This window comes from Piliocolobus tephrosceles, chromosome 1 (assembly GCF_002776525.5).
Source record: "Piliocolobus tephrosceles isolate RC106 chromosome 1, ASM277652v3, whole genome shotgun sequence".
Classification (NCBI taxonomy): Eukaryota; Metazoa; Chordata; class Mammalia; order Primates; family Cercopithecidae; genus Piliocolobus; species Piliocolobus tephrosceles.
In genome coordinates this window covers 86,355,176-86,378,062 of record NC_045434.1, presented here as the reverse complement: position 1 = coordinate 86,378,062, position 22,887 = coordinate 86,355,176, and the positions used below count along the sequence as shown (strand labels likewise).

The following is a 22,887-nucleotide window of genomic DNA, read 5'->3' as shown; positions in this document are numbered from 1 at the left end:
CTGATCAGCTGCTAGGATGAGTAGATGAGAAACATTTCTTTCTTCTATAGTAAGTGGACTTTGTTCACTACTGTGAGTGAATGTGCTTTAAGCTGCAGTAGTCACCTGTGGTCGTGATATGACAGGCCTGAGAATGAAAGTGGTGGAGCCACAGAGCCAAGCCTGGGAGCACGACCACTGAACTTCTTCTGTAAAGTAAATAAGACATAAATAAGAAATGACCTTATGGTCTAAACTCCAAAAGAAGGAAGGCTGGCACATAGGAAACAAAATTTAGGATGTTCTTGTTACTTCTGATTGTTTTTCTAAGGGCCTTCTAGAATTCCTGGAAATTATTACCCCTTCTCCTTCCCAGCTTTGTCAGCTTTGTTCTTTGATTCCTCAAGGCCTAGTTGGTCACGGCTTATCCAGGTTATCACCCTCCTGCTCCCTCAGCCCCTCCTATCTCAGTTGTGTTCACAACAGGTCTGTGTGCTGGTGCTTGTGCTGTTGAGAGTCTTTATTCACAGAGGACCCCAAGACCAGACTCAGTGCCATTTCTCTCCTTCTTGCCCATTGCTAGCCCTTATGCATTACTTGCCTTTTTCTCAGTTCTGTCTGATTGGACTCATGAGGTCCTGGGGGCAGAATCAGTCTGTGTCCCCTGAATGCTGAGTGTCCTCTAGGTGCTTAAACGTTGTTCACTTTTCACAGGGAAAGTCTTCAGATGGCAGTAGGCCCATTCCTCCATATCCTGGAGGGCAACATGCTGAGAGCCGTGGATTCTGCCACTGCACCCAACAACATCAGGTACCTGGCACAGCAACTCTGCTTTGTGCAGCTAAGGGCCGTGGGGACTTCTGGCTGCAGGGAGGGAACCCAAATCTTAGGGAGGCAAGAACCAGGCTGTCAGTGACCAAAGGTAGATGTTTAACAGGCCCCAAGTCTCAAAAAGGTTCACAATCTTTTAACCTTTCTTCCTGCTGCATCCCTCCTACCATGTTTTGAAATTTTTATTTTAGTGAAAAGAACCTCAAATTTCCTTTTGCTTTCTCTCTCTCTTCTTTTTTTTTAATTAATTGAAGATATGTCAAACAATAGCTAATTATGATGTGACACTGATTTGATATGATAATAGTCCAAAACAAAGATAATTGTTTAATGGATTGTGTGGTTTGAACCACTTTCATTGAGTGTAAAGAAGGTATGATATCCATAAGGCATTTAAAAATGTTGGAAGCGGCCGGGTGCAGTAGCTCACGCCTGTAATCCCAGCACTTTGGGAGGCCGAGGCAAGTGATCACGAGGTCAGGAGATCAAGAACATCCTGGCCAACATGGTTAAACCTAGCTCTACTAAAAATATAAAAATTATCTGGGTGTGGTGGCATACACCTGTAGTCCCAGCTACTTGGGAGGCTGAGGCGGGAGAGTTGCTTGAACCCAGGAGGCAGAGGTTGCAGTGAGTCAAGATCACGACACTGCACTCCAGCCTGGTAACAGAGCGAGTCTCTGTCTCCAAAAAAAAATGTTGGAAGTGGCTCATGAGCCTCCATTGCCACTTTTGTAGCCTTGAATCCGGGGTTGGGACTACGGCTGTGGATTATTATGTGTCCTAGGCACTTGCTAAGTTCGGTCTGCAGACAAACAGCTTCACCATTGCCCAAGAACTCATCAGATTCTCAGGCTCCAGCCTGATCTACTGAATCAGCATCTGCAATTGAACAAGATCCCCGGGTGATTGATATTCACTTGAATTTTGGAGAAGCACTGTTGTGGTATTATGCACAGCTGAAAACTCATGATGGCATAAGAGGAATAGGGGACAGTGAGTTGAAACAGGAACTTTGGGCCAGGATTTGTAATAGCAAATCTTGTGAATGCCATTTCCTATCCTTCACAGTATCTGCAATGACAGAATATTTTTGCTGGCTTTTGCCACCTTGCCACCCTCTGCCTTGGATCTTTAGAATGCCGCAGGATCCAATGCTAGTCTTCTAGGATGGGGGTTCATAAATAAAATCCTTGGTCTTTCCTAAGAGATGGATACTGGTGTCAGGCAGATGTAGATTAAAATGGCATTCTTATTACAGATTAAAGCCATTTGGAGAATGTGCTGAGGGCCAAATGGGCTTATGAATATTCTTTTGAAATAAACTTAATACCCCAAAACTTTAAGCCTCCCCAACAAGGAGCACACCTTGCCCTACTAAACTCATCCCATGACTGAGAGTAGGAAGAGCATTCATGTAGGCTGGCAGGACCCAAAGAGAGAAGAGAGGTAGGACCTAAGCCAGACATGCTCAGTTTCTTCTTTGAAACTCACCAGGGAGGAGTGAGTGGGTGGCAAGGAGGAAGCCAGGAGAGTTTCTCTGGCGGAGACCCTCCTCATGAAGACACCGGGAATGGGAACAAGGGTTCTTCCCACGATCTATTGCAAAGGAGTTTTATACCAGGCTCAGCTGATTTCTAGATGTCACCTGGTTTCTCAGGCAAGTGTGTCTTACTTAAAGGAGGCAGGCCACATCCTGACCTTCAGAGTCCTGAGGTAGAGAATTGTGGAGAGCGGTTTCCTCTTGCAGAAAGCTGTATCTCTATGCGGCTCATGATGTGACCTTCGTACCACTCTTAATGACCCTGGGGATTTTTGACCACAAATGGCCACCGTTTGCTGTTGACCTGACCATGGAACTCTACCAGCACCTGGAATCTAAGGAGTGGTTTGTGCAGCTCTATTACCATGGGAAGGTAATACCCCTGAGGTGGGGTTGGGTGGTGGTGAGGCACCCTCCCACAAAACCCACCCACCTGAGGTAGCACCCAGTCCGCCTCCTCAGGCCCAGTGGAGTCTCCCTCGGCACAGTCAGCTCTCTAAATCCTATAGGGCAACTCCTGGCTATGCCCACGGGTCAGGCAGAACTTGACAGATGGTGGCAGGATGGGGCTTGGGCCTTATCCCAGTTCTGTTACGGACTCCTTCTAGGAACAGGGTCCCCCTCCTCTTCTCCTGAGTGTCCCTGTCAGGATGTAGCCTCCTGGCTGTGAGGCCTGTTTTGCAGATTGTTGATGGTACGTTTGGGAGGTGATGTGTGCTGCTGTTAGCACCCATGGTGTTGGCTGCTTCATCAGGGCTGGGGTCCAGGGCAGAAGCCGGAGCACGTCCCAGGGATGAGCCTGTTGGTTCTCCCAGCTCAGGGATGTAACTTAACTGTTTCTTCCCAGTCAATTCAACACTTTTTGAGTGACTTTTACAAGCAGAGCATAGTACTTTTTTTCTGGAAGCTGACCGGGCAGTGGTGCCTTCCTGTCTGTAATATGTATGCACACATATACCACGTGGGTCAGAACCTCTCAGATCTCTGGGCTCAGCTGGAAATAGCAGAAGGACAGGCTCCTTGGTGGACCCACTGAGTTATGTCTCTTCCGCAGGAGCAAGTGCCAAGAGGTTGCCCCAATGGGCTCTGCCCGCTGGACGTGTTCTTGAACGCCATGTCAGTTTATACCTTAAGCCCAGGAGAATACCACGCACTCTGCTCTCAAAATCAGGTGATGGAAGTTGGAAATGGAGAGTAACGGATTTATACAAGCAGGATGTGTTGATTTTAAAATAAAGTGCCTTTATACAATGCCTCCTGCTTTGTGTGTTTGGGAAGAGGAGAGAGCAAGGGGTAATGTACTTTAATATAAGGTAAGGATATTTCCTTTCTGTGGGTATATTAAAGTTTCTTCCTGAAAGGAAAAGGGGTATAATATTGAGACCAAAAGGATATTTCTCTATTTTGTGAGTTGGTTTCTAAGGTTAGAAGCATCTGTGTGTGACACAGGCTGGGGACATCGTGACCCTATAGAATTGTGTTGGTTTTGGACTTTAGTTCTTTTCTCCTATATTAATTTCACATGTATTGAGCTACCTACTAAGTAGTGATGATTATAAAGGTGAAAACATTCTGCCCTTAAGTTGTTGCAGTCCAGTGGGACAGGCAGCTGAGTAGATCAGTGATACAGTGCAGTATGTTTTATGCTGTAATGGATATTTGAGGGGCTATTTGGGTATAGAGAAGAAACTTCCTGCTCACATGGCAGGCGATATGGGGAACAAAGAAGGCTTCTGAGATAGTCCTGGCCTGATCTGAGTAGAGAAAGGTGGGTAGGAGTTAACCAGGAAAGCAAGGAGGAAAGCATGTTGTATGTAGGTAAAGGATAGGCTTCAAGGTCAAGGAACATTGCTGGGTGGTAAGATGGAACCCTGATGTGGAGGCCCAGCAGGAAGAAGCAGGAAGGACACTGGGCCCCTGGTGGTTTTAGTTCCAGAAACAAATGCGGGCCCCAGGGCTCAGCAATGGTAGGACAGGAACTACTGAACATAAGAGCTCCACCTTTAACTGTGCCCCCTAAGAGTACCTGATGATCCCCCTATCTCCTTGTCAATGTTCCTGTTCTTCTCCAGAATCTATTTCAACCCTTTTCTGATTTCAAACCACCAGTCCCTTTACCTCTCAGAGAAAACAGCAACCACAAAAGCCTCTCCACTTCCTACTATCTTAATATTGACAACTTCTAGATCAGGGAGCTGAGATATCTCAAGCTCAGGTTTCTCTTCTGAGCTTCAGACACTTTTGTCCACTTGGATTTCACTGGCACAAAACTTGCCATGTTAGAATCAACCCCCTCTCCTCCCAGATCTGCTTCTCCCACACACTTCCCTATCTGAGTGAAAGACACCTCCACTGTCCACCCCATTGCCAAATCAGAAATCTGTCTTTGTTTTCTTTGTCTTACATTTTCCTATGTCTAATCAATTAAGTTTTATCAATACTACCTGTTTATTTCTTTAATCTATTCACACATCTTTATCCTCAATCTTCAGTATCCCCTTTCCATCCTCAGTCTGCTGGTTGCTGTATTTCTTATTTTACTAAGAAACTAAAAAAGATCAGAAGAAAACTTCCATATCCCCCAACACCCAACCACCAAATCTGCTGACCCGGTTGCATTGGTGCTTTTATAGCCTGCCTTCCTCCCTCTTACTAAGAATGAACCAACCCTATTCCTATCCAAGCCCAACCCTCTAGCTTTACATTGACTCCTATTATCTTTTTTCTGGATTGTCCATTCTTTTCCTGACCAATTATTCTATTAGCAATACAAATATGCAGTAAAATCTCCTGTCTTAAACTTTTTTCTCTGCATCTTTGAACTGCTGTTCTCTTTTCCTTCTCCCCTTTATAGCAGAACTCCTCAAAAGAGTTGCTTCCTCTGATGCTTCCCTTCCAGTTCTCTCATGAACCAACTACAATTAAGTATTCAACCCCACCACTCCATGGAAACTGCTCTTGTCAAAATCATCAATGGCCTCTGTGTGGTAAATCCAACAGCCAGTTTTCATTCTTCTTACTAAGCTTCTCATCAGTATTCCTAGACTATTTCCTTCATTGGCTTCTAGGACAAATGCTCTCTTGGTTTTCCTCCAGTTTCTCAACTTTGTTCCTGTTGAATCTACCTTTTTCTAATCTATAAGTGTTGGGGTGTTCCAGGGCTTACTCCTTGGACCTTTTTTCCACCTTTTCCCTTACACTCACCCACTAGGTGATCTCAAGAATTTCCAGTTTGAGGCTGGGCACAGTGACTCACGCCTGTAATCCCAGCAGTTTGGGAGGCCAAGGCAGGCAGATCACCTGAGGTTAGGAGTTCGAGACCAGCCTGGCCAACATGGCAAAACCCTGTCTCTACTAAACCTGTCTCTACTAAAAATACATTATTATATTTTTATAAAATTATTATAATTTTATAAAATTACTATATTTATGGAGTACAATGTGGTATAATCCCAGCTACTCGGGAGGCTATATATTTATGTGGATATTTATGGAGTACAGTGTGCCTGTAATCCCAGCTACTCGGGAGGCTGAGGCAGGAGAATCACTTCAACCTAGGAGGCAGAGGTTGCAGTGAGCCACGATCGCACCATTGCACTCTAGCCTGGGCAACAAGAGCGAAAACTCCATCTCAAAAAAAAAAAAAGAATTTCCAGTTTTAAATATTTACACTATATCTGCTAAATTTGCACCTTCCACCTAGACCTTTCCCTGTGAATTCCAGTCTCATTTCCAGCAGTCTAGTCAATGTCTCTATTGGGTGTTTAAGATACACAACAGGTATCAAACTTCCCATTGTCCACAATAAAGTCTCAATCGCTGGGCCTTTTCAAACTTACTCCTTCCACAGGCTTTCCCATCTAGGTAAATGGCACCACCATTCACCCTGTTGCTTTGGCCAAGAACTTTAGAATTGCTCTTGACTCCCCTCTTTTTCTCATATCCTACCTCTACTACATTAGTAACTCCTGTTGTATCTCTCTTCAAACTATATCCAGAATTGACCATGTCCCAAGACTTCCATTGCTAGTGTCTTAGTCCCAGCGTCATCTTTTACCTGGACTATTGTAAAGACCTCATAACTAGTCTTCCTTTTTCTGCCCTTCCCTTCTCTGCCCATCTATTCTCAATGCAGTGTTGCCTTTAAAACAAAGTCAGATCGTGCCACTCTTCTGCTCAAAATTCCCCACTGGTTTTCCATCTCAAACTAAGGGCCAGTCATAATACCCTCACGGTCCTATGACATCTCACTGCACCCCAGCCATACGAGCCATCTTACCATTCTTCTTTTTTTTTTTTTTTTTTGTAATACAAACTTTTTCTTTTCTTTTTAATTGACAGATAAGAATTGTGTATATTTATGGAGTACAATGTGATGTTTTGATATGTGTATGCACGAGGGAATTGTTAACTCAAGCTAATTAACATATCCATCACTTCATCTACTTATCACTTTCTTGTGGTGAAAATGTTTAAGATATACTCTTTAGTAGATTTCAGGTGTACAGTCGCTGTGGTTTGAGTGCTTTTGTCTTCTCCAAATTTTATGTTGACACTTAGTGCCCAGCACAATGTTACTGGGAGGTGGAGCCTAATGGGGATGTTTAATGGATTAATGCCATTACTAAAAGGGCTTACAGAAACGGGTTCCTTCTCTTTTGCTTTTCTGCCACATGATGACAAAGTGTTCCTCCTCTCTGGAGGATGCAGCAACAGGCACCATCTTGGAAGCAGAGAGACCAGGTCCTAACCTGCTGGTGCCTTGATCTTGGACTTCTCAGCTTCCAGAACTATGAGAAAATAAATTTCTGTTCATTATAAATTACCTTATCTGTGGTATTCTGTTACAGCAACATAAAATGGACTAAGACAACAGTATTCTGTTGTGAACTATGGTCACCATGCTGTGCACTAGATCACAAAAACTTATTTCTCCTGTGTAACTGAAACTTTGTACCTTTTGACTAACATCTCCCTTTTTCCCATCATCCCATCCCATTCTTACTATCCTTGAAGATGGAGTATGCCAAGTAGCCCTGAGCCATGTCCTCACCTCGGGGTGAGCACAAGTTGTTCCTGTGCCTAGAATGCTCTCCTGGACATTTGCGTGGCTAGCTCCCTCTCTTCATTCAGATCTCAGCTCCTTGTCATCTCAGAGAGGCCCTCCTTCTACCTCCTGCCTTAGGTGCACTCAGCCACCTTCTGTCATGGGCTGAATTGTGTCCCCCCAAAATTCATATGTTGAGATCTTAACCCCTAGCACAGTAAGTCCTCACTTGACGCTGTCAATAGGCTCTTGGAAATGTTGACTTTCAGTGAAAGGACATATAGCAGGTCCTTGAATAACATTGTGTTTTGTTCAACATCGCTGCCTTGTACCATTGATGAGAAAAACAGTTGGTTTTCTAATACGTTGTTTTACATAAAGCTACAGTTTCCAAGAACCTATCAATGATGTTGAGGACTGAATGTACCTCAGGTGTAATATATTTGGAGCTAGGGCTTTTTAAGAGGTAGTTAAGGTAAATGATGTCATATGGGTGGGCTGTAATCCAATATGACTGGAATCCTTATAAGAAGAGGAAATGAGGACACAGACACAGAGGGAACATGACTATCTACAAGCCAAGGAGAGAAGCCTCAGAAGAAACCAACGCTGCTGACACCATGATCTTGGACTTCTAACCTCTAGCACTGTGAGGAGATACATTTCTGTTGTTTAAGCCACCTGGTCTGTGATACTTTGCTACAGCAGGCCCTAGCAAATGAATACACTTTGTCCTGTCTTTCCCCCTGCCCTGCGATATTTATCAGTGCTGGATATTACATATTTGTGTATCCATATGCTTATTTCCCTGACTAAAATGGAAGCTTTATGATGACAGATTTCCTCTTGCTCACTGATGTGTCCCTAGCACCTGGAATAGTGCCTACTGCATGCTAGTGCTCAGACACTTGAACATTTGAATGACACATCCCCTCTGTCACATCTTTCTGGGGCCCAAGGCCACCCTCCTAGGTTACCACAGTGGCTTCCTAACGGGCCATACCCTCACTTGCTTTCCATTACCCCCTGAGACCTGGCCCCTGCCTACCTCTCCAGCTTCACCCCTCACATGTCTCCCTAGCCAGACCCATAGTATGTTTTAAAAAAAGGAAATTGCACTTCTCTGGCCTCTTCACCTTGGCACACATTTTTTCCATTACCTGACCCCTGACACACACTCCCTTTTCCTGTCTAATCCAATTATCTCTAGGCCTTCTGTGTTTCTGTTTGTCCTTCAATAGGAGGTTGTCTTGTCTTTTACTGTATTTCTAGAACCAAGTACAGAGACTGTACAAATGGACCTCAGCAAAGATTTACTGAATGAATAAATGAGTTCAGAACGCTAAGACTTAACTCTTTTCCGTTGGCACCCAGGTGGCTTCTGTGCACTCTCCTTCCACACACCACTGGGGGACAGCATGGAGTAAAGGAAAACACCAAGGCTTTAGCTGGGTTCAAATTCTGACAGCGTATTTATTTCTTTGCAACCCTTGGACGGGTGTTTCGGAGTCTGTTTTTCCTCTCATGTGAAAATGGGCATAATGATAGTACTAATTAGGGTTGTTGTGAGAATTAATTAAGGAAATGTATAAGTGCCTTCAAATGTACTTATTTTCCCTTTTCTCTTTCATCTCACTTCCCACAAGATTCTTAACTATGGTAGGTTTCCCAAGCCAAGGGAGCCTTTGGCGATGCTCCTCTGCAGGCAGCGCCCCATCTCCGCCTGCCCTTCCAGGGGCACTGTGCCTGTGTGTGCAGGAGATTTGTACAGAACCCTGACTCCCTCACTCACCAGTTGTGTGACTGTGGGCATGTCACTTAATTTCTCTGAGCTTCCATTTTCCCAACTATAAAGCGGGAAAGTTAATGTTTATCTACCTGATGATTTGTCCTGAGGATGGAAAATAGGGTGTGAAAAGCTCCTCATAAATTCCTAACCTGTCCCTGCCTTGACTCCTTTCTCTAAGGGGCCTCAGGGTGCTGTTGAGGTTAAAGAATTCCCACAGCAGGCTCTCACCCGTGTATGGCAAAATAAAAGGCTTCCCAGGACGGAGGAGAGCCAGGCTTGCCAGGGACGGCCGACTTCATCTGCGGCTGCCCTGATAGCTCTTCCTGAGGGCCTCATGGCTTATCTTACGGAGCTCTTGACTCTGGCAGCCCCTGGGATGAAAGATTGTCATTAGACAAGACCCTTCACTGCCGTGTGTCAATTCCCCTGTAACAGTTCCACGTGGATCTTTAAAAATGACAGCAAGGGGACAGAAACCCTGAAGGGCCCAACTAAAGAGGGAGGAGGAGAGAGTTCCCGTCCCACTCTCCCCTAGTCCTCGAAGCACCGGGATCTGGCGGGCTGACCTGTTTATTTTCATTGTAGGAAACTCAAGTATTTGTCAGTGGCACCTGGCACCCCTTTTCCTCAGCTGGAATCCTCTAGAGCACCGTCATCTACCTGCAGAGGAGGCTGGGTGGGCCGTGGCAGGAGGGGTGGGCTAAGGGCACCTGCCCTGTCTACTACATGCCAGGAAGGGATCATTCTTCAGCTTTGCGTTAGAGCGTGTCCTGGGGCTGCTAGGCAGCGATGAGTCCCTTCTGCTCGGTGGGGAATTCCCCCGGGAGACGGATGTGTGCTCTGTTCAGACCCTGCCCTCCAGTGGCCAAGGGGACTTCGCAGCCTGGCCCCTCCCAGTCCACCCTGCCAGCCTCTAGAAACCTGGCCCCTGTCTAAGGCTGGCTGGAGAGAACTGAAAAACGCTTTCCCCAGTAAAAAGCTGGTTTTCTCAGGATTCTGCTCTCTATTTGGCCTTTAAATAAAATGTACCTTTTCCTGAAGAAATTGGGAGGGGGGCAGTGGCCCACAGTCACCATGTCTGAGAACTCAAGAGACCACTGATCTCTTGGAGTCATGTGCTCTGAGTTCAAGTTCTGCTCTGTACCTACTACCTCTGTGACTCTGGGCAAGTCCATCAACTTCCTGTTGATAAGCCTGTATATCTTTATTTGTGCAACAGGACTCTAATATAGCTTCTCCCTCATAGAATTATCCTAGGAATCACATAGATGATGTATGGAAAGTACTTCCTAATGTGAAAAGTGTTATACAAATATAAGGCATTGCTCCTGCTATGCCAGAGAAGCCTCTCTGTGGCTGCTCCAGAGCACTCCTCAGGGCTATGGGCAGTGGGTGCCTGGACCTAGATGGTTTGCCCCTGGGTGGTAGATCTTGGTGGCTGAAGACTAGGCTGTTTTAGGGGATGTTTAAGGCACATGAAGGATGTTGAAAGAAGCACCTACCTTGAAGATAAAAAAGCCAGGGATTTGGATTCCAGTTTTACCACTTTCCTGGGCCCTGTGACCTTGGGCAACTCCTTTAGTATTGCAGAGTTTCTATTTATCCACATGGAAGGATGGTGATACTATCTGCTGGGGGTGGGGGAGGGGGTGTAAGCAAAATAACCCTATGAAAGGGTATGGAAGGCGCTACCTGCACAGATACAAATTTTGAACCTGCATCTTCTTGTATTTGGGGCTTAAGGAAACTAGGGTCCAGCAGCTTACTGTATGCCAAGAAGTTTGAGTCGCTCTCTGTCGTACAGAGATTTTTAGAGAAGGCAAGTATGTGTGCTTTGAAATCAAAGGTACGGCTAGGTCAACCAGTAAAGGGAGTGTGCCGGGAGGCTGGGACCAGTGTTGGTAGAGCTGTTTATGTTGGTAGGAAAGCAGGGCATTTTCCTCTGAGACAAGCCTTTCACAAAGGAAAATCTGGATTTGAGAGAGATTAAAAGTCTCAAAGGTAAGGGAAAGATGTAAGGAAATGGCCTGCACTGAATCACTGCAAAGGACAGTATTCACCAGAGAATTAATTTAGAAGGAAATAGAGTGTGAAATAGCTGCAAGGCTTTCAACTCTGGGCACTGTGGCCTTAAAAACCCAAGCAGTGCTTCAGAGGCTTGCCAAGACCCAGCCTAGGAGCTACCTCCGGAAAAGCAGCTGGGGGATACCCAGAGACCACAAATTGCTGAGCTTGGGAGGAACTGATTGAGTGTGTAATTAAGGGGAGGGTTGTATAACACTTGGGTAAGTAGAACTTGATGGGGTCAAACCAGCAGGGCTTTTGGGAGATGAGAGAGCAGTCCCTGGAGCTGTTAGTAACTGAAGCCAGCTGCATAAAGGTAGGCACAGCTTACCTGGGCCTTGCAGAGAGAAGGATGGAAGAGATCAGGAAGGGGAAAGGTTGAAGGAATGGTTGTTCTCTAGGTCAAATATTCCAAAATGCTGAATACCTTAGGGGTTCAGTTCTAGGAGTAAGGTAATATTATGGAACAAGGGGGAAAATCCCTGGAAACTGAAGATCAGAGAGCCTGTGGCTTGGCCGAGGTCATATAGCACCATGGAGATTTAATGGATTCTGAACTGCGATTGTGCATCTGGAGTACATCTTGGCCAGGTGGCTCACACCTGTAATCCTAGCACTCTGAGAGGCTGCGGTCAGAGGATCTCTTGAGCCCAGGAGTTCGAGGCTAGCCTGAGCAACATGGCAAAACCTCATCTCTACAAAAAATTTAAAATTTAGCTTGACATAGTGGCAAGTGCCTGTAGTCTCAGCTACTCAGGAGGCTGAGGTGGGAAGGCTGCTTGGACATGGGAAGTCAAGGCTGTGGTGGCCCATGTTCATGCCACTGCACCCTAGCCTGGATGACAGAGCAAGACTCTCTCAAAAAAAACAGAAACTAAAGCAAAAACAAAACAGTGTATTTTTCTGTGCCACACTGATGGTGAAGACTGGAAGGTAATGGTTTGGAGTATAAAAGGAGTGTCCTTTGATCATGTATGGGGATCAGGAAAGGAAATCGTTCACAGTATATTTGTGGACAAGATGGGTATGGATGGGCTGGATACTGAAGCAACTAGGCACGTTCACCACTGGTTAAATGACTGGAGCCCCAATCCCTGATGTACAAGGCCTCATGGAATAGGCCCCCTGCCTGCCTCTCCAGCCTCATCCTCTGCCACACTCCCTTTTGCTCTCCCCACAGATCTCAAGGAGTTGGCTCCCTCTTGTCATTTTAGATCTCAGCTTAAATATCACCCTCTCTCACGTGGGAATATATGTGTATACGTATATATTTAACTGAGTGTTTATTTCTACAGAGACACAGTAGAAGCCCAGTGGCTAAACACACAGGCTCTGCAGATAGACTACCCCGGTTGATGCTCCATCCTTTAGGATCCATATGACCTTGAGCAAGTGACAACTTCTCTGCATTTTAATCTATAAAATGGGAACAAGAAGAGTACTTACCTCATAAGGCTTTGTGAGGAATAAACACATAAAGCATTTAGAACAATGGCTGGCACATAGGCAAGCTAAAAAATATTAGTGATTGTTTGTTTTTAAGGGTTTATTATCCCCTGTATCCTTCTCTGCAAAAAGCAGGAACTTTGGCTGGTTCACTGCTGGATGCAGTGAACATGCTGGATGCTGTCTGTAGATCATGGCCTGGCATGTAGTAGGGGCTCCATTTGTACTTATTGAATGAATTTGCTGAATTAATAAAGAAACTAATTCAGTGGTCAGCTGTTCTTCAGGGAAGTATCCCATGTTGTATGACAGGCCTTTGCCCTGTTGGACACATTTTTTTCAAAGATTTACATAAAATACAGCTGAGTAAAGATACAGGGTACAGACTGGTCACATTTACTGAAGACATAAAACTGGGGAAAATCACTGGATGACTAACTGCATGACTGAATAAATGATAGATATCTTAGATATGTTTGTGCTGATACCAGTTTTAGATCCTAGGCCAAATATTTTAAGATGAAACTTAATGGAGACAAATGCAGAGTTCTGATCTTGAGTCCTCAAAGTCAGTTGCCCACAACTGAAGAGGGGTTTTAGGGAGGGATTTGTTCTGTGTGAATCAATAGTATGATGTGTTCCTTAAAGTCCTAAATGTGCAATGGCTATCCTGGCAATGCCTTATATTTGTATAACACTTTTCATATTAGAAAGTGCTTTCCATACCTCGTCTATGTGATTCCTAGGATAATTCCATGAGGGAGATGCTATATTAGAGTCCTTTTGCACAAATAAAGATATACAGGCTTATCAACAGAATGAAGGAAGTGATGTTCCATCCTGCACAATTCAGAGCACAGCCAGGGAACTGTGCTCAGATCTAAGAGCCAGACTTGATAGCAGAGCTAGACAAGCTTGTCAATTGGAGAAAGACCATCAAGAGAGAGGGATCAAAGAGACAGAGGGCATATCAAATATTTGATTTATGTGGGCACTGAGGACCACACGCAGAACAGTATTGTATAAGTTGCAGGGATGTATAGACTTGAGATCAACATAAGGAAAATCTTTGAAATAATCAGAGCTGACCGTGAATGAATTGGGCTACCTTAGAGGGTTCTTTTACTAGAGGATTATAAGCTTACACTGGCATTTAGCCAAAGTATTGTAGAGGGTCACACACGGGCCAGTCCCTGCCTACCATGAGAATCTGAAGTTCCAGGATTCCACAGCATCCTTCATTCCCTGTGAACAGTTTGAGTCAGAGTCAGGCCTCATTTTGCTTTTCATGTGGTCAGGGATGGAGTTTGGTCCTCTAATTAGATGATTCTGAACCTTAAAAGCAGGAGGAGAGATGTGCTTGAGAATCTGGTGACCCCAGTGTAACCCTATTAAAGTGTTGGTGTTATCCCCACCTTGGGCTGGCTGGGCTTGGGGACTCCAGGGATTAGTAGCTCTTGAAAACGCCTTCCTGCTGTGGCCACCACCATCCCATCGTGGAATTTCCACTGTGCTGCTTCTTTCCCTATGGCTTTTCTGTGCTACCTTTCAGTGCCCAGGAGGGCAGCCAGAGGGGTCCCTGGGTATCCCTTCTGAAAGAAGAATCACGATTTTCTGCTCCAGCTAGAACCCTCTTACTAAGCCCAGCTGGTGTATCTTGTGAGCTTTCTAATTTACTCACCAGAGCAGCCATTTCATATCGTTTTGCATTACAGCCTAAGGCATCTCTCAAAAATGCTCTGATAACTCATATTAGGCATACACACGTTATCTGATATCAGTTTCGCAAAAAGCCTATGACATCCAAAGGTGAAGCAGCCAGCTCAAAGAGATCAAAGTCAAATATCCAGGGAGAAGCAGAGGCAGGACTCAAACTTTCACCTTTGACCTGAGGATCAGCATGGTTTTCCCTCCATATCTGCACGTCTAGCTTCTGGGGTGTGTCCCTTTGTCTCTTTGCTTTACCTGCTTCATCACACGTGGCACCTTTCTCCTTTCACTTCTGGTATCTTTCTTTCCCCAAAGTTTACCGCTACCTGTGCTTCAGTTCCTGTCCTGCTTCTTGTGATCTTCCTGCCAAGGATGGCAGTGCTTCTTTTTTGTCCTCAATCCTTCCCACTCAATTGGTTCCTTCCTTTCTGTCTTAAATTAGTAGTATTTCCATTGTCTTAAACTTCGCTTATTTATATTTTTCTTCTACCTAACCATCCTATTTCTCTTGCCTGGTACTGCCAAACCTACTGAGCATGTATAACTCAGTATCTCTTTGCCTCTTTCACACTTACACCCTTTCCCCCGCATGCTTAGGTTTCTCTTCTGCTTTACCACAGCTACACTCTGGGAGACCAATACATTAATCAATTTCAAGTACCATCCTTAGTGCCCTCACCTTTTTTGATTGATCAGAAGTATCTGGCCCTGTGGACCACCTCCTATTTCTTGAAAGCCACTCCCCCAACCCCTCAGGACTTATGCAACTCTATACTTTCATAGCTGCCTTAGTCACTGATTCATTTTTATCTGGACAACCATTTCCTCATCAGTTAGATGGGAGAAGTGGACTAGATAATTTCTCTTTTCTTCCTATTCCGTGAGTTTCAGTTTCTTTTGCTGGAACTTCTTCCTGCCTGTGGACTGTGCCAATCCCTCATGACTGAGTTCTTGGCCCTCCACTTGGCGCTCTATTCTCTCACTCCTATAGAGAAATAATCTATGTTCATCTCCATGCGGAGGAATTCACATCTCCATAGCTAGTCCAAACTGCTCACTCATCCCTGTCCCTAATTTCCAACTGTCCACACATAGACACCACTTCATCACTTCATACTCAACACTCTCTCAACCCCCAACAAGGACTTCTCCCCAACTTCCCCAATTTTTACTCATGATGATACCAGAAGCTTGGGCAAGATTGGGACAGGAAGGGGAAGCTAAGGGCTCGTAAGCTGTATTCTGAGAAAAAAAGTAATGAAGAAGTAAAAGACAGGCTCAGCATCTGGGGGAGAAGATTTAATAGAGGAGAGAGAGAAAAATGAAAGCAGTTAAATCCAAGTCCCTCTCTTTCCTAGTCTTTCCTAACAAGAGAATCTACCTTTAAGCCACAAATGGCCCAAGATTGCTGGGAGGAATTGAAACCTTAGAGAGGTGAGGACAGCACCTGGTTGATTTCAGTGAGTTCAGATCTTCCTATTTGGTAGGTAATACCCTGGGGTAGATAAAGTTAAGTTATAGATGTCACTTCAGACAGTAATCTATGAGAAATGAAGATACTGTCAGATTTCTAGTCTCAGAGAACCAAAATACAAAGGCAAATGTGGCCCTAGTTTTTAAAACCCATAAAATGATAGACTCCAGAATTTAAAGACCGGAGAGCTCCTTGGTCTAGAGTGTACCTTTAAACAAAGGAAAAGTCTGTGAGCACTTAGGAAAGAAAGCAGCAATCATCACTAGGAATCAGTACTTGGCTGAACTATTTCCTTTCTCCTTTGGGTTAACAGACCAGTAGATAGACGATTCTCAGGAAATTTGATAAAATCTTTTAGGTTGCATTTCCCTGTCTTCAATGTGGGCAGCTTCCTTTTCTTTCATGCCATGACTGTGCTTGTAATCGCTTATTCAGTGTTCAACTTTTTCAATAGACTCTGGGTTTGATGAGCTCAGGGTGGGACCACTCCTGACCAGTTCACTGAGGCATCCACAGTTCTTAGCCTTGTAGAGACTGATGAGTCAGTCAAAGAGCCAATTACTCAATAGGTAGATGGAGAATGAGAGCTAGATGATAATAGGTAGAATTATAAGTGATTATACAAGTATATTTAAAACATTTAAAAATTACTGAATTGATGTCATTCTAAAGATTAGCTGTAACTATAAAGTCTTAGAAGACAACACAGGGGAAAAGCTTTATGATATTGTATTTCACAATGATTTCTTGGATATGATACCAAAATCCCAGGCAAGGAAAGAAAATATAGATATGTTAGATTTTATCAAAATTAAAAAAAAAAAAAAAAACTTTTAGGCATCAAAGGACACAATCAACAGAGTGAAAAGAGAGTCCATGGAATGGGAGAAAATATTTGAAAATCATTTATCTGATGAGGAATTAATATCCAGAAGATAAAAAGAACTCCAACACAACCACCACCAAAAATCCTCATCAAAAAACAGGCCAAGGACTTGAATACACATTTCTCCATGGAAAATACACAAATGGCCGATAAGCACATGAAAAGATGCTCAATGTCACTCATCAGGGAAATGCAAACCAAAACCACAATGAGAAAACAAACAAAAATAATAAATGTTGACAAGAATGTAGAGAAATTGGAACCCTCATACATTCCTAGTGGGAATGCAAAATGGTGCAGCCCTTATGGACAACAGTAAGGCAATTCTTCAAAAACTTCAGAGGGAGAAATGAGAAGTTATTGTTTGATGGGTACAAAGTCAGAATTTTACATGATGAAAAGGTTATGGAGATGGCTGGTGATGATGATTGTGCAACAATGTGAATGTACTTAATGCCACAGCACATTCATGTATACTTAAAAATGGTTTAAATGGTCAGTTTTTTGCTATGTATTTTTTACTGCAATTTTTAAAAATGGGTGATAAAAGCACCTCAATTATGAGCTCCAGGTCTTTATCCTGGGTCCTTGTATCACTTTGATGAAAATATTACCAGCTTTGCTTTTGACAGAAAAATTAGAACCAATATAAAGATTGTTAGAATAAGTTTCTAAGGACTTTAAGATTGTGGAACAACAGATCAGAATGAATATTGAAAATAAATAGGAATAATTAGAATTCTGAATACAAGATTTAAATAAGCAAAATAATATACAGAATTAGGGGTGATGACTTTTTTTACATGAAAAAGATCTTGAGGCTTTCATTTCCTAAAATTCCAATATAACTCCATAGCAGTTAAAAAAAAAAAAAAAGATAAGAGAAACTTTTGCCTATTAGTGAAACTATGCTCAGATAAAAGAAAGTAATAGTCTCACTGTGTTCTCTGCTGATCAGATAGTACTGGGGCACCAAACACTTTATTTCTTCCTCTGAGGTATGTGTAAACTGTAATAAAACAAGATAAAACTATGAGGGCAGTTAGCGAACCTCATCTCATTGGTCTTGATTGATGGACCAGGGCATTTAGCTTAGGAAAAGAAAATTAGGAGGGAAGTAATCATTGTTTTCAACTCTCTGAAGGGCTGGGATGAGAAAGAAGGACTGCTGTTACTCTGTATTTACTCCTACAGTCAGAATTGGGATGAATGGGCAAAAAGCTAAAAGAAGCCTGATTCATTAGGCAGCAGAATTTTCTAAATATTAGTGCTAATGACGTTCAGTAGAATGACCTCCCATTATCGGATGGCTCAAGTGGAGGTGCTGGCCACCTGTCAGGGATACTGTAGGGCAGTAGGGTGGCCCCTTCCAACACAATTCTTTCAGCTTCTCAGTCTCAAAATCACCACATCATGTTTGATTTCTGCCTCTTCTCCAGTATCTCCATGATTGCCCCCATTATCCAATGAAGTCTTGGGGGTTCTTCCTTCACAGCTCTCTTTGCTTCTCCCTTTACTCTCCATTGCATTGCCAAGAACCTCACCTCCTCAACCGCAGAATACCTGTGTGCTTCCAGTCAGCAATTCCAGCCTGTCCCTGCTTCAATCCATCCTGCTTGCCCCTGCCAGACTCATTTGATAAAATACTTCGTATGTAAGTCTCTAAGACCAAAGAGTGGGTCCTCGTTGCTTCTCATATCAAGATGAAATTCCTTTTCTTGGCTTTTGGGGCTATTCATTCTTCCCTCCCTTTTCAGTTTCACATTCTATTATGCACATGATCAATTTTGTTTAAGCTGTTCCCTTCACTGTCATCTGGCCTGCTTTTCTTTATCCGTCCATTCCCACTGCCATTTCCTCATTCCTGTTGTCCACTGTATGTCCTCCACCCCCAGCCTCATTATAGGGTCCACCTCATGTACCACAACCAGCATAAAATCTCTCCTGGCCACCCAAGCTCATACAGATCCTTCTTCCCTCTCACTTATTTAACAGCTATTTACTGATCTTTGATAGAGTGCAGGCACTGTGCCAGATGCTGGTGAACAAATGATGAGCAAGAAAAATTTGGTTCCTGACTTCACACAGTGGGCAAGATAAAATACATAATTGCTACGATGGATACAAACGGGGTTGTGATACAAAATGATGGGGTGTGTGTGTATGTGTGTTGAGGATAGATAGGTAGGTATTTGACAGGGTACTCAGAGATGACCTCTCTGGGGAGATGACAAATACGCTGAGACACCTGAGGGGCATGGAGAAGCCAGCCATTGGGAAAGCCTGGAGTCAAGTATGCCAGTCCAAGGAACTGGTGTGGGTGAGTTCCTGTGGCAAGAAGGCCTTGGCACTCTGGAGATACTGAAATTAGCATGGTTCGGCTGGAGCATAGTGGGTGGCGCGAGAAGGGCATGAAGCGAAACTGGAGAGGCACTGGGGCCTGGCAGGCCTGCCAAAAATCTTGGGTTTCATACTAATTACATTAGGAAGCCATGAAAGGTTCTTAAGGAAGAAAGTGGTGTGATTCATACTTTTTTTTTTTTTTTTAAGACAGAGTATCACTCTAGCTCACTGCAGCCTCCGCCTCCTGGGTTCAAGCAATTCTCCTGCCTCAGCCTCCTGAGTAGCTGGGACTGCCGGTGCGTGCCACCACACCTGGCTAAGTTTTGTATTTTTAGTAGGGACAGGGTTTCACCGTGTTGGCCAGGATGGTCTCAATATCTTGACCGCGTGATCCACCTGCCTCGGCCTCCCAAAGTGCAGGGATTATAGACATGAGCCACAGCGCCCAGCCAATTCATACTTTTTAAGGTTACTTTGTTTATATCGTGGAGAATAGACTGAAGAGCTAGAGTGAAAACACTGGTTAAAAAAGAAAAAAAAAAACACGTAATAAATGAGGTGAAAGATAGTAACTTCCTCCAGAGTGATGAAAAAAAGTGCATAGATTTAAGGTATGTTTTGGAAATTGGCATGAAAGGATTTGCTGATGGTTTTACGTGAGGAGTAAAGAATTAGGAATGATTCCCAGGTGTCTGACATGAAAACTAGGGGATGGACATGTCATTTACTGTGATGGGGAAGTGGGGTATGGAGATAAGATTTGAGAGAAATTCAGAGGTTAAGTTTAAGACATGTTAAGTTTGAGGTGCCTGTCAGATAATTCTCTCCTGGGCCTGGTTCATCCTTCGTATGGAAGTGGTCCTTGTATTTCCTCATTGGTATTATCACACTTTTAAATAATGATGATTTTATTTTAAAGGACTTGCAGGTACCGAGCATAACAGGAATGAAGAAAATTCTAGGGCTTCTCCAGCCTCATTGACAAGGAAAAAACAAACTACTCTTCATTGCAATGTTGATATTTCAAAACTGGCATTTAATTATTTACACACTTTCACATATTAAAGGTACATATACACGTGTATAAGTAAATCTGTATGTGTATATGTGTGTATAAAAGTTTTCAATAGCTCGACTACTCACAGCTATCCTAGAGAACTTTACCAAAGCCCAGGAGACCTTCTGCAGTTTAGAGAATAAAATAAATCACAGTAATCCACCATCCCCTGTAATCAAATACATTTTGACTGAACCCAATAACGACTCAGTTTCTAGCAAGGTGCCAGGCCCGGCCCTTGTCTTCATCTGACGTTGAGAACCGAGCAGCCAGAAGCCAGTACTCCAGAGCCCGTAAAGCACCGTCAAAAGCGTGGCCTTAGATCACAGATTGATTCATGGGGATGGGCGGGAGTCTCCAGGGAAAACAGCTCACGGGGTAGCTGTTGAGCTTCTATGTGGGAAGTGAGGAAAATGAAAGCTCCTGGAAGCTTGGTAAAGATAAGAAACAAACATGAGCTCCCGGGGTCTTTAATAAAAAGAACTTTGGCTGTAGAAAACAAACAAACAAAAATTATTGAAAACTTAAATTCACTCTCAACACTAATTAATTGGACACTTGGATATAACTGAGATTTGTAAGCTATTTCTGCCGTTGACCCTGGCTCCAGCCTCTGGAGAACGAACGAGTGTGGCTAGCACAGAACTGCGAGTCAGCCCCTCATGAGGGGGGTTGCTGGTCTAGGTGCAGCTGGTGAGGTATGAGAAACCCAACCACCCAGAACCGGACAGCCACACACCCAGCCGCCCCCAGTGAAGACATGCAGTTTCCTAGGGCTGGGTTTCTTTATCCTGTTCTTTGGAACCCCAGGGTACCCACGTAATTGTTTGGGGACACTAAGTGGGTATTGCAAGAGAAATCTGAGTTCTTTTGTGTTTGGTGAAATAACTGAATTTTCCCATGCTTTATGTGTGAGGAAATAATTTCTGATTCTTCTCTTTATTTTCTCTTTCTATCATCATACATATACTCACCGTCTTCCTCTGACAGTATTGATTACCAAGCACAATAAGCACTGAGACAGAAAGTTAACAGCTGAAGTGGGGTCACCTATAGGCAGAAAATAGATTCGTGTCTGTTTAACAGTAACCCAGATAAGAAGCCATGTTAAATAGAGACAACTTCTATTACAATCCTCATAGCATACCTTCCTTTTAACATTATTTTTATGATTTAGCTCCCTGCAATAGGAAATGTTTGGCCACCACTGGTTTTGTGCTTTATACACTTATTGCTTTAAATGTGTTATTAAAATCTTACTACCAAATTAGGACTCCATGACTCTTCTTAAATGTAAGGGTTTGTGACTTTGAAAAAAATTACAGGTCTGAGTTAGAGAAAAGAAAGTGGCAGTGAGGCTCAAGTTGTCTAAACAGCATGGGAAATATGATACAATTTAATGTTATTTAAAGCAAAAGAGATGAGTCTAAGGATTTTGTAGAATAAGCAAATTTTTGCAAGTGATCTTCCTGTGGTTCTCTCAGCCCGCGCCCAGCCTATCTTCCACACCCCAGCCAATCTGATTACCTGATCCCTTGCTTAAAACTTCAAAGTTCAAACTCTTTAGTGGGCCACACTGGGCTCTCTGTGACCCACTCTCTCTCTAGGCTTATTTTATTTTATTTTATTTTTAGTTTTTTTCTGAGACGGAGTCTCACTACGTTGCCCAGGCTGCGGTGCAGTGACGCAATCTCGGCTCACTGCAAGCACTGCCTCCTGGGTTCTGGCCATTCTCCTACCTCAGCCTCCTGAGTAGCTGGGACTATGGGCGCCTGCCACCACGCCCGGCTAATTTTTTGTATTTTTAGTAGAGTCGGGGTTTCACCATGTTAGCCAGGATGGTCTCAATCTCCTGACCTCGTGACCCGCCCGCCTCGGCCTCCCAAAGTGCTGGGATTACAGGCGTGAGCCACCGCGCCCGGCCTAGGCTTATTTCTTACTTCTTTACTTCTTCCTCCCTTAAAGAGGCCATCCCATCAGCAGGCCCTTGCTGTTCCCATTTCCTCTGCTTCAGTGCTCACCACCATCCTCCAGGAATGCTCTCTCCTTTAAGAGTCAGTTCAAAAAAATCACCTTTCCTTTGAGCATTCATTGAATTTTCCTTTCTGGCCCATTGCATCCTGTCCATACCTTCACTGTAGCAATCACTGTATCGCAGTAACTGGTTTACACACCTGTTTCCACATCCCAGCCTTTGCATAGTTCTTGATACACAGTAAGTGCTCTATAAATATTTGCTAAATAAATGATTCCTTGGGTTAAAATGCAACTTCTCTCTCCTTTCAGCACCTTGAAATTACTCAGAAAAGGAAAAGGAAATGACTGAAGTGTAGACAGTTTAAGCGGAACACAGCAAGTATCCTGGCCACCTGTTAAGCAGCAAGAATAAACATGGAGACTGGGGTCGCAGCACCTCTGTGGAGCTGTTGTGATTTCTGTTTACAACAGCCTGGCTAAGCAATCTGTGGGACCCAGGGCAAAATGGAAATGTGGAGCCCCTATTCAATAATGAAGAACTCCAAACAGTGACGGTGGAGCATTAAACCAAGCTGGGTCCTGTCCAACTGCACAGGTGGCACATCCATGAGGCTGGCCCTGATGACCACAGTTGCATTGTGATGATAATATCAAGAAATATAGAGCGCAGGGAGGCTGGGAGAAATGTTGGGTCCATTTTTTAAGGAGTAGCTTTAAATATGTAAAATTGTTTTCAATTTA

At 43.8% G+C, this 22,887-nt stretch overlaps 1 protein-coding gene across 3 annotated transcripts in view; it reads left to right on the top strand.

Moving 5' to 3' along the window:
- Nucleotides 1-22,887, top strand: part of ACP6 (acid phosphatase 6, lysophosphatidic) — a 43,411-nt gene extending 20,524 nt beyond the window's left edge. Inside the window, exons 9-13 of one of the 3 annotated variants that reach the window (XR_002726591.3) lie at nucleotides 694-789; nucleotides 2,561-2,726; nucleotides 3,408-3,524; nucleotides 20,032-20,179; nucleotides 22,456-22,887. Coding sequence is in view for 2 of the 3 variants with exons in the window: in XM_023193426.3 (XP_023049194.1) it covers nucleotides 694-789; nucleotides 2,561-2,726; nucleotides 3,408-3,524; nucleotides 19,320-19,408; nucleotides 22,456-22,495 (508 nt within the window). In the remaining variant the exon portion in view is untranslated. Of the gene's footprint in view, nucleotides 1-693; nucleotides 790-2,560; nucleotides 2,727-3,407; nucleotides 3,525-19,319; nucleotides 19,409-20,031; nucleotides 20,180-22,455 lie in introns of all 3 variants that reach the window. The other 2 variants (XM_023193426.3, XM_023193427.3) reach the window with 2 other exon arrangements.